General features: G+C 38.1%; 1 protein-coding gene across 8 annotated transcripts in view; it reads right to left on the reverse strand.

The window, feature by feature from the left end:
• Sema3e (semaphorin 3E) overlaps nucleotides 1-12,891 on the reverse strand; it is a 251,686-nt gene that overhangs the window by 9,737 nt on the left and 229,058 nt on the right. For 3 of the 8 annotated variants that reach the window (XM_087656439.1, XM_087656444.1, NM_001106579.1), the window contains 2 exon segments: nucleotides 9,938-10,005; nucleotides 8,643-8,782 (listed from right to left, as the gene is read on the reverse strand). In XM_087656439.1, the coding sequence (XP_087512565.1) occupies nucleotides 8,643-8,782; nucleotides 9,938-10,005 (208 nt within the window). 8 annotated transcript variants of the gene reach the window in all.

Genomic DNA, 12,891 nt, shown 5'->3' on the forward strand with positions numbered 1-12,891 from the left:
AATTTTGTCAAAAAACAAAGGCCAACAATATATTGTTTTACATATCTGACCCATATTGGATATAAACAATGGTTGACTTAGAGAAAAAAATATATCTGGTAAGATAAAAGTAAAATTTTTTATCCTAAATTATGCTCTAATATATATGACAGAGATTATTGCCAACTAGAGAGTGAACTGCTTCTTGTCTCCATTGTGGAAGTCTAGGATGGTACAGGGAACAAATGTGAAAAAATGAAAGTTGTTTTTTTTTCTAACAAATGATGACACTGAAAGTCATCATGAATAAGAATTGAAATTTGAGTAACCACCATATTTAAAACATCCACGATGTGCAAAATGGCTTGTAGAATAAAATTTCTTGCTATGTGAGATTGATGGCCTACACTTGATCATTGTAACCCAAGGAGTAGAGAACTCAGTCTTAAAATTTGTGTTCTGACCATCACCTACATGACCTCACTGACACATACACATCATACACCATGCAATGTATGCATACACCCCGTGCACCCGCATGCGCACACACACGCGCATGCACACACACACACACACACACACACACACACACACACACATACACACACACTGGCAATAGTCACAGAAATGAACAATGCTGACAGATTCATGCTTGGGTCTATCAGTGTTGTTTGCAGAAATGACTGTTATTAACACAACAGAAGTTACAATGAATATATATTTGTATGATGTTCCGTTTCCACCAGAATGAAGGAGAGATCCTTGAATCAAGGATGTGGTATACATCGTGGTGAGGAGTTTTAAAGGAAGTAAGACATGTACGACAACAGTGTTACCTTTACAGCTCATCCGTGTCTACTACATTGTATAGCTATCTATTATGCAGATGTGGACTTGGACTGCTTTAGATCATTCCAATGGGCATTTCGGGAAGAAGGTGGGAGTGTGGAGAGGTGATCCAGGGACTATAAAAGCAAACGAGAGAAATGTTGTAGGCAAATCATAGCAACTTGTTAATAGCTAATCAAAATTGACTAATTTATCTAACAGGAGCGAAAAAGAATCAAAAACAAGAAGAAGAGCCAGAGAGATGAAGAGAAGTCTAGGGTTTCCGAGTAATCAGCAACTTGCACTGGCAAACTAACCTGGTTTCTGGGTCTACATGTACATAATCACTGGGGTCACGGGCACTCAGAAACTCGAATCAAAACTAAGTCTTAAATGAATGTCATTAGCTGTCCAGAGACAAGAATATCAGAATGGAGGAAAAGAGGAAAGAGGAGAAAGTTCAAATATAGAAATGCTTACCAGAGGGAACTGTACAACTGTCCTACAAGTGCAGCTTAACACTGGGATTCCTACTGGCCAAAGGAACGAGGAACATATGAGCGATTCTAAAATTCACTATATCTCTAAAGCATACTTTGAAATGTGCCCCTTGGGGAAGTACATATTTCAGGCACTGAGTCCTGTGGAACTCTCCCCTGTATATCATGAAATGAGAGACGTACAGAGAGCAGCAGGGAATGCAATGCACTGATTTCCTTAAGGTGGATATCTCACTGCAGATGAAGGGGGGATGCCCAAGGGCAGTTCAACCAAAGCTGCCCTACCTGGATCAAAATGCGTGATCACATTTAATTTTCTAGACCACCAAAGCTGCATTCTATAACAAGAGCAGTCAGAAAATGAAGGGATTTAGCACACTATCCACATGTGTCTGCAGAGGGCTTCCTGTACGGCCATGTTCGCTGGTTTCATCAAAAGCCTGACAAGACCAATGTCAGAGGGAGAAAACACATATGCATCTGCTTCCATAGATGCAGGACAATATAGTTCATAGCCAAAGATTCTCAGTGTTGTTTTGAAGAATTAACCAAAGAGAGATTTCTCTAAAGCTCTGGGTGCATTCGGGCTCTCTATTCACAGTACAGGAATTGTTTGGGATCACTAAGCAAGCTAAATGACTATCTCAGAACAAGAAAATAGTTAGGACATAGTATATTATGGAGTTTTCATTTCCATTGAAACTGAAGGTCTGAATATTTGCCAACTGCAAAATGTTACTTGTTTAAAAAAATATTTTAATGGGTTAAAACAAGAAACATCAAAATTACTAAGCAGATGTTTCAAAAGAGGCTATAGTTTATGCGCTGTGTGTTGTGAAAACAGGAAAAAGCAAAGAACGCTGATTCCAAAGCAAATGCCATACTCTCTGTTCATGTGTGTAAAGTCAGAAGCACAGACATGGCTGTCTTTGATCCCTTACATTTCTTGTCCTTGGTTAGTATTTATAAAGGAGAATGAGCCAAGTAGCAACCAAGATGGTGGATGAAACATGGAGCCTTATACTCTGTAACTCTTCTACTTTAGAAGATAAAATTTATCTATATACAGTAAATACAGAAGTAAGAACTCTTAAGTTAGGTGGGGGGAGTCACTGATCATCAGGTTAAAAATGAATATTGCATTTTTCAGCAGAATTTAAGTGACTTTGATTAATTTGTACATAAGGGATTGACTAAATGTGGAGTTAAAAATGGTAACCTTGGCAATGATATTAAAACAATATTGGGAATAATTTGCAATTCAAGATATGGGGCCGATGTCATTTTGTGCAATGCTCACAGTACGGTACATTGAAGTTATATTCTTTTTAAAACATACAACATGCAATTCCCTTTAAACTAAGTATTCACAATGGTAACATCAATACTAAGAGGGGAGATGATGATTCCTCTCTACTCACCAAAACAGAGGTCCTACACGGGATTGCATTGATCATAGGCACCGGGTGTATTCTGTTTTCACATTGCCCCCAAATTCTTTCCAAGAAATTTGTGACACGTTTTCAGCTTACTGCTGAAATCTAGTCTTCTTACAGGATCATTAGTATATTTTATGACCAAAGAGAAAATCCCAGAAGATTGAATTTCAAAGATGTTGTTCACACTGTTGCTTTGGTTTTAGTGAGAATTCATGTAATGACATTTTAGTGCTCACCAGACAGGGAAGAGTTGGTGCTTCCTGATAGGGTGTTTTCTACAAAACACTTTTGGCAATACTACTAAATGGTAAGGCTTCAGTGTATCAGGATTTTCATCAACCTTTAAATCTAGGGTCAGAATATTTTTTCATGAAGAGCGATATAGTAAATACCTTATTTCTTGTGAATCATGGTCACTACTGTCACTATTCTTAACTATTAAGCATGCAAATCTTAGCAAATAATGTGTGTTAAAATATCTACAATTTCCTGAGTTCTAGAATATAATTTTATGCATTTTAAGGGAAGAAAAATATTTAAATTTTACAGCTAAATATTTTAACAAGAAATACTGTTTTTCCTTAATAATGCTAGGGCTGAAAATCTTCAATTATTTGGGGGTCTTATATTTGCAAGTATGCAAAATTGTAGGAATTATGGATCAATAAACCAGGGAAAGGCAATAATGTAGAGTTCCTTATAAAAGTGGTTTTCTTTTGCAATCATAAGAAAATAACAATTTACATCTGCTTCATGTAAAGTTTGGTCTGTTATCTTTAATGAAAATGGTATGTAAAAACATATGTACATACCAAATTTAATTAATGACAGCAGACCATTAGACATCTACCCCTCATCTGTGGATGAAATCACACTATCCACTTAAGTCAACTATTGTCCCCCACCCATCCCCGGTCAGAGGAAGAGACGTCATTGTTTCTTGTCTTTTTGAGCTTTGCCTTTAATGGTGGAGTCATCTCCCTAGCCCAGTCTTTCCCTTCCTTTAGAATACAACCTGTCACTTTTCTCTCTGACTAGATCCTCTCACACATGTTCTTTATCTGGCTTCCCCAGTTAGCTGCACATCCTACCCCCCTCTGGCTTCTTCCTTCCAACTATAAACAGAGCCAAGTCCCATATTTCAAAAGAAACAAACTCATGGTTCCCCTTGTCTTCCAGTTCTTCTCTCATCTTAGCTCTGGTACAACCCTCTGTGCTGTTTCTCGTTCAACCCAGATGCATGTGTCTGTAACCCTATTGCTTGATGGCTTCTTCTGTAGCTTTCCCATACACTGTTCTTGCTAGAAACTGAGTACGTTTCCAGCATTTTGCAAAAGATGTTTCTGATTACCATATCCTACCCAATTTCTTCTCATAAGTTCTATCATATCCCTGTCTGACCTTTCCGTTTCTAATCATTTAAACCACTCTACTCTAAAAATACTGGAAACTTCATTTCATTTCCTTAATGTATATGATAATACCTTTTCAGAGAAATGTTGGAGGTTTTAAGTAGGTTACTGTGTGTAGAATGCTCAGAACAGCTCAGGGCACACAAGAAGCATTGAATGAATGGTAACTATAATCATTAATTATTTTCTATTTCTTTTATAATCTGTCATCTAATTTTCTCTTAAATATGATTTCCTCTTTGTTCATAATGTTAGTTCCCCTTAGTTCTTAATCGTTCATTGTCCATTCTCTCTCCATTCCCTCTTAAACTGATCAAAACACAATAACTTCACAGCCCATGGACTCTTACGGAAGTTCCCCAATTTCTATTTGCTTCAGTTTCTTTACCTACAAGGGTTCAGCCCCAGAGCACTGCAGAGGATAGAAGAATTAATGGACACAAAATGCTTAGGGTATTGGAAAGCACACAAGCGCAGGGGATACAGCAGCTCACGGAAATGCAAGAGCTCTTTTTAACCAAAAGACACAGAATAGAAGAAGACTCAGAAGTCACACGAAAGATGAAAACCCACTGTTGCATATCCTATTAACAGTTATTCCTGATATCAGAGCTTAAAGTGGGGAAAGCTCAAACTGTGGCAAGGGCTTTTAGATTCTTAAACATGAAGGAAAATGGCTTTGTCAGGGAAGCTGAAGCAGCCTGCTGAAGGGTCGTAGGGATTACACTGGCAGATGTCAAATGTCTGTACTACTGCTCTGAGATGTTTCCCACTCGCTCTTCACCCCCAAGCATCTGAAACTGTATTTATATTCTGACTTCAGAAGATTTTGTCATTTTGTAGAAAGAACATTTAGTAGAACAAGACCTAGTCCTGAGTTTATTTTATTAAGTGTGAGTTATTACACATTCTGGGTTTCAATTACTTTGATTATAAACTATGTTTTTAGAATGGTTGTCATAGACTATACAGTTCCTCCATATTCGGACAACGGATGACAATAAGCTAACACTGAGTCAGGAAATCTTGAGTTTAAACATCGGGTATGTCACTGATTGTGTATAAACCCTCTCAACTTCAGTTTCTCTAAGTATAAGAAGAGAATAATCATGTCTACTATTCAGTTGAGAGATCTAGCAATAATAAGGAAGGCACGTAGCATAGATCCATGGTCAGTAGGTTTGCAACAAAGAACAACTTCTTTGGTCAAATGTATTCTAATGATTTTTTTCCTTAGCATATCACAATGCTATGTCGAGCAACCAGTATATTTAACTTATTCAATGAATATTTAATATGCTTAATAACTATTAAAAAATAATTAACAATGGAATACATCCCGAATAAAATAGTTTGAAAGACATACTAATATTTAAAGATCTAATAAAATGCACAGGGATTGTTCCCACATGGTGTATTTAAGGAAACTGGAAACTGTAAGATATATATTTGAGAGAAATTTTGGTACCCAGAGTTTAGAGGGCACACACACAAGATTTTAGATGTATGGCAATGCAGGTGTACACATTCTAAAGAATAACATGATCAAATATTCGATCCACACCACAAGGTTCAGTATAAGAGGTATTTATGGACACTTCAAAGGAATAAAATTCTTAGAATCAAGGATTTAAGTTGAATAGGAGGAAGGGGTTTATACTCTGTGGTCTGAGAAGTTAACAATCTTTTCCAAGTTTATGAAGTGAGGAATAAATTTTGATTGTTATTGCCAGGAGTGGTGCACGCAGAAACCTCATAAAAGCTAAGAATTTGACTAAGCAAACTTCAATATACTTCATTATGGTCGACATTTGGCAATATGATTACTATGTCTCAAAGTAAATAAGACATAGAAATGATAATAAATGCAAAGGTTCCATGAAATGAAACTCAGGGCTTACTTTCTAAGTAATTATAGAATCTATGCATTTGGCCTCTGATGAACTCAGCAGTTTTGTTTTATAGTAACTTGTGAATAATTAAATGCATATATCGCTATGCTTAATGATTAACTCTTTGACTGTGCTATGACTTTCATGTAGAGAGTCAATGCAGAATTCTATAGATCAGTAGCTCTCTATGTTAGAGAAATTAGCATGCAGTTGGAAAGAAGGTAGACATAATCAGTAAGACGGGAGAGAAGCTCAGAGTTGATGGATGCATCATGTCGGAATGACTTCCAAATGAGGCATATTACATTGAGTTCCAAATGAGAACCAGAGCTCACTGAGTGAAGAAGTCTACTGATGAAAGAATTACTTCTGTCTTCTGAAGCCTTCTGACTGCAGGAACTGTGGACTATTCCCAGGACCCCCCTCCTGCCAAGTGTTGCAGTGTAATTTACAAGGCATTTCATCTCACATTTGAGAAGGGGAAATGTATTGGCAGTGAATAAACAGTTTAATTCGGTGAGGAATGCTGCGTTAGCTTTGCCTATATGTTTGTGCGATGGTACTCTGCCATGAAAATTCAGGAGAGCTTTTCTTTCCTGGTAAACTTCCATTCTTATCTATGAGCCATGGCACATTGAAGCTCTTCTTAAGTTATTGCTTTTAAATTTTTTATCATACAATATATTAAGATCATGTGCTTCCCCTCACCCAGGATGTCCCCACCTACCTACCCACCCAAAAGAAAAAAATTAGACACACACACACACACACACACACAGACAGAGACAGAGACACAGAGACAGAGATAGACACAGGGACAGAGACACAGAGACAGAGACACAGAGAGAGTGATTCCAAAAGAATGCTGGTTACAATAGTGCACACCTTTAATCACTGCACAAGAGAGGTAGAGACATGCAAAAATCTAAGATCCAGGCCAGCCTCATGTGCAGAGGGAGTTCAAGAACAGGCAGAAATATTGGGTGAAAACAAAACAAAACAAAACAAAACAAAACAAAAAATCCAAAATAAAACAAGAAACAAAACAAGCACGGATTTGGCTTCGTGATGTCCAACTATCCCTTGACATAGGACCTGCCTGGGAGTGGTTGATATACCCAATGACACAACATTGGAGAAAACCGAGCTTCTGTTTGCCAGTAGTTACCAATTGCAAACACTTTTAGATTAGAAGTGGATCTGAGCCCCTTTCCGTCTTGCAATGCCAGGTCTCCATCCGGCTTGAACTGGTACAAGTCTTCTTCTGTAATGAATATTCAGGGAACCCAGAATTTATAAATCTCATATGTCTCAAAAATGTACTATATGACTACAGACTACAGGTGTTAGGTTTTTAGTTTTATCAAAGCCTAAAAAAAGAAGTATTTCCTGGGGACTTCGTAGTTTAGACTTCAGGGACAGATTTATCACCAGTGAAAAGGCTGTAGTAGTCATTTCTACTGATCACCTATCAGACATGAGCTCCTGGCTCTTCTCTGTGCACAAGGCAGGGCTGTAGGAATCCCATCAATCACTCAACTTGAAAATGTCTCCTTACCAAAGACCATCTGTACTGTATTCAACAGGATGAATTCTTCCCACTGCTATGAGCATTCTTCTTGCTAATTGGAAATGTCACTTGTGAAAACAGAGTTGAAATCTTCAATAAGCATCAGCCATCTCTCCTCCTTGAGGCTCTAAGCCCTGGATGCAGCCCAGTCCACGCCCATCACCTTTATGTTCTTATAACCATCTCCAGGCCATTCCAGGTGTGCTTCAAGTCTGCCTCTGGCCCTGGCTCTCTAAGTACAGAAGTAACTGCCCGTAATCCTTAAGTGACCTGGAAAAATATCAAAACCACTCCAAATGTGGAGAGTGGTGAGGCTTGCCTTTGTTTCCAGTGAATTAGAGCCCTGTGTCAGTGTCTCAGATTGATTTAAATCTTTATTAATATTGACATCACTATTATTTTATATGTTAATATGTTTGGTTTGCTATTTTTCAGGAATGCTGCCTTGGTAGGTAGATACAGTTTAATATATTTCCATGACATTTATCATGAGGATGTAAGTACATTTAGCAAGAAATACAGGAATTATCAATGCGCATAATTTAAAATATGAATTCATACACTATGTAAAATCTAATTGAAATGCACACATTATGTTTATAAAAATCTACACTTATAATATGTAATTTTATAAGTACAATAATAATGAAGAAAATTTACTTTTTACAAATTGGGTTTGTATGTGTGTTGAGAAGCATGTGGGTAGGAGTGCATTCGTAGGCTGGGAGACAATCATTGTATCATTTCTTAGCAACCTTTCATGCTGTGTTCTTGAGACAGGTACTTTCACTAGCCTGGAGATGAGAAAGAAGCCTGGCTGGACCCTAAGCCCCCAAGATTAACCTACCTTACCCTCTCCAGCTTTGGGATCTACAACTCCATCAAGTTTGGGTGTTTTATATTCTAGAACGAGTAAGGCATATTTAGCTCAACATGATTTCATTTTAAACACCCAAATCACCTATTTTCTTGTTCCACACTCTAGGAAAGACACCAAGTGGGAATACATAGCTATGAGTTACCTCTTCCTTTCTTACGTCACGTCCCTTCTGTACAAACCAGACAACTTTTGCTTGTAGTGATCGTGGGGTGCATTCCAGCAAAGTACTGTTGCTCTCTATGCCATAAGCCAGCCTCTCTTCAGTTCTATCCAAAGCGTCTCCTACAACAGAAAGGTAAAATAGCATCAGCTTTGAGGTTGGGGATTTTCTTGCTAATTTTAAAAACTCTACTCAGGTCATACATCAATGTAAATAGCTCTTTCCTGGTTGCTCATTTCTATGCAGTCATTAGTCAGTTATTGAGAATATGGAAATTAAGAAGGCAAGTAGATGATGAAGTGGATTGGAATGTGGCGTCTGGGAAGTTGGCTCTAAAATATGGGGCAGCAACCACAGTGATAAACTACATCAAAGGGAAACTCACTGGAAATCAGTGACAATGTTTCCTGATAAGGCAGGGAGAGGCTTGAGTATAATATGTAGAAACAAGGCATCATCTGATTTCCTAAGAATTTTCACCCTCACATTCAAAACTGACCTCTAAACTTCCTAAGATTATGGCCATACTTTCTCTTACTCATAATCCTAGAAGCTGGAGTTCCTGCACTGAATCCCAAGTCTGCTTAGATACAAACAAATTAAAAACATATAAAGTGGGATAACCATGTTGGCGCCCAGTAATGGCATCCATGGTCTCTTGCTTCTCAATGAGCCCAATAACATAAAGCCCAGTTTGGTGTCGCCCATTGTGACATGACCCAAAAAAATATTCATTTTTTTCTATTTTGTTTAAGTTTCTTATTTTTGCATAAATCTGAGGACAGCTAATATCAGTTCTAAAATTACTCTGCTGTAGCAGAAGAGGCAAGAGTTTTCATTTGTTCTAAAGATAATACACGTTACATCATACATAGGTAAAATACATTTGAGCTGGGTGGTGGTGGAACAGGCCTTTAATCCCAGCACTCACAGAGGCAGAGACAGGCAGAGTCTGAGTTCAAGATGGGCCTGGTCTACAGAGTGAGTTCCAGGGCAGCCAAGGCTATGCAGAGCTAACTCCTGAGGGCTACGGCTATCAGTCACCGCTATCTGGTCCTAACGTTCTTCAATCTTGATCTCTAATGTCAGATTGTTTTAGTGGTTGGATCTGGAGCCAGTTCTGATAGTTCTGTATAATACCAGACACTGATTTTTACATTTAGGGAGGGAAACAAATACAGTGTTTCAGGAAAATGACTCATTTAAAGAAATGTGCAGTTCGTCTTCAGCATACGCTGGGTAAATCATAACGATTGATTTTTTTTTCTAATAGTTACCCACAAATTGCTGCCCAAAGCACTGCTGGGCGGCGTTGCCGTGCCGAACATCCTGCCTGCGGAATCTCCTGGAAGAAAGGAAATGTAGGAGATTCTGAGATTTCAGTTTCCTGTGTTTCAAAACACAGCCAACCACCCCGAAGATTCCGGCAAAGTTCTGTTGTCAGAGAAAAAATAAATTATCTGTTGCATGAAACTAGCATAAATGCCAAGCTTTATGCTTTGACTTCTCTGGAGTATTTTCGATGGCTAGAAGATGTATTGCAACACTCTTCTTTAAATGTTTATATTAAGTTTGAATTCCAGATCTCCAAATGGTAATTTAATACACTTCTCATTGCATTATCAAACAACAAGAAACGTTTAGTTTGCAAAGGGTTGACAGCGGGTCTATGCGGGTAATTCCAACAGGAATAGTTATTTGAGTAGGAGGTGCTCTTAGATATCATGAAGCACAAGGAGGGAAAAGGTATTTGAGTCCAGCTATTTCAACTTATTAGAGTCTCCATTTTTCATTGCTACTGCACTTAATTCTCTTCACTAAATGCCAATGGAATGCCAGTCAAGGGATGAAAGTTTTCCTCACATGAGGAAAGGCAAAAGCTGAAGATATTGTCAATCAAATTTCAGGGTTATACTCTATGTACAGAAGAATACTTGTTTCATTTTGTTTAAAATGGATTGCCAATCAGAGAACATAGCCAGAAGGCCCAGAAGTTTACAAAATTCTTCATATATCATTCTATCATTGCTTTGGGCTACTGAACAAAACCTTATAATAATAAAAGCAAAGGTAAGAAATTTCTGGGAATTTTTTCTTTTTCTCTTATGCTACTGTGAACAACTAGTCACAACTGACACCAGTGAAGGTGTGACTTCAACCGTCAGTATTGCTTCCTCTCTTAGAGGACCATGGCTTTGCTCTGCTGCTCAATGGTGATTATGGGAGAGGGGATATAAAAGAGTGAGGAAGGAAAGAGTTTCCATATCGCAGAGATGGTGTTTGATTGAGATTATTATACTAGCCATTTGAGGATAATGAAAACAACATTCTAGATCATTCTAGATAAGAGATTCGAACGGTATATAAATAATTCTAAAATGTGTTTGTGCATTTATGAAAAGGTTACATCTGCCTGAGAGCTTCCATTTCCTATTGTAGTACCCCAATATAATTGTCCTTTGTACCACGTTCAAATGAAACCTGTGTTATGATCAAAGGAAGGAGAGTGTTTGAGGAAAGGAGCCTCACATTATTTAAGGCTGCATATTTTTTTATATCCCTTACTTTTAGAAACTTTTACAGAGGACACTGGAAATAGACAAACGGAGAGCCAGGAGGAAAAGAGCCAAGTCCATAGATTATAGTGTATTTTGGAAGGTCACTTAAAGAAGCGGCCAGATTGTGAAGTAAAGTATTTCCCTTATTGACTCATTTTCACTCTGCGAGCAGAAAAAAAAATGCTTATGTAAATGACCAGTTTTCTCTTCCAGCTTCTATTCAGGTCTGAGGCAGACATGATCCTATAAAAGCAAACTACTTTCTCTCCACATGCTGGAACTTACCCAAAAGCGTTTCCTTCAGGAGTGAGTGGTGGCTGAAAGGAATCTGCCACAGTGAAAGATCTCTAGTACTATGACCTGAGTTAATTCATTTAAAAGCAAGGCTCCAGACTCTGCATAGTATGCCTTACTGCTATCCTGTGTCTGATATTTTGTACATTTATCTAACCTTTTCTAAGCTACTCTTTTAACCTATTCTTATAAATATTACTAACCATGTGGTTTCATACTTTTAAAAGCTGCACAGCAAAAGAAGTACTAGCTCGGGGAAACGGTTACAATTTAACATTATTGTGGGCAACTCATAAGCAATTGGTGCAAGGTTTACAAACAGCTTTTTTAATGATTGCCAATGACGGTGCATCAAAAATTTACCATATTTGTAAATTATCCTGTTGTGGCATGACTAAAGATAGACAATAAAGGAATTTAGAGAAACATTGGATGAACTTTGTCCATAGACACACACACACACACACACACACACACACACACACACACACACCTTGACTTTAAAAGTTTAAAGAGAGGATTTTAAATGATAAAGCTTTGATGAGCTAAGAGTATTTACCTTGATTAATTCATTACACAGCATAGACATATTTGGCAACATCTTATTATAGCTTATAAATCTCTATTTTGTGTCAGTTCAGCATAAATTTAATCAAAAATTTAAAAACCATGAGTTTAAAGCAATCCCTTCAGATGAGCCCCGGACTTTCATTCTCTCCTGGGTCGGGGACTAGCATGGTCCATCTGAGCACGCCATACCTTTGCATAATTAATTCTCTTAAACCAAAAACCCCCATAAACTCCTTTGTAAGAGTGTGCTCAGCTTTATAGAGAATGCAATAAAACATTCTGTACATTGCACTTGGTCAAGTACCCAAAGTGCTCAGAGGTGAGCCACGACCAGTGCTGTTTGTGGCTCCACTCGCCACCTGAGGCTTTGGTTTCCTGTAACAAAGGTCACGCATTGTTTCTTCATATGCCAAGCTTGCAGGACAGTGCACCTGCAGCAGGTCGACAAAGGATCCTCATCCTTTAACGCTCCATTGCAGCTGTATTCTTCAAGAATGGGTTGGAATACCTACAAGCCTTTGTACTCACAAAATGAGTCGCTCACGTGCTTAGGACAGTTGGTAAATTATTTTACCCACACTTCTTTGGAAGGCCCACTTCATTTTTGGCTTATTCTATTCTGTCTATAAATCCTTCTTAGGATGCTAATTTCCTAGAGTCAAATAAATAAAAGTTTTGAATTGGTGAAGACTGTTATGTTTTTGTGTGTAAGACAGACAGAGAGACAGAGAGAGAGGGGGAGGAAGAGAGGGAGGAAGGGGAGGAGTGGAGAGAGGGGGAGGAGGAGGCAGGGAGAATATGAGAGAAAA

Source organism: Rattus norvegicus, chromosome 4 (genome assembly GCF_021556685.1).
Source record: "Rattus norvegicus strain SHRSP/BbbUtx chromosome 4, alternate assembly SHRSP_T2T, whole genome shotgun sequence".
NCBI classification, from domain to species: Eukaryota; Metazoa; Chordata; class Mammalia; order Rodentia; family Muridae; genus Rattus; species Rattus norvegicus.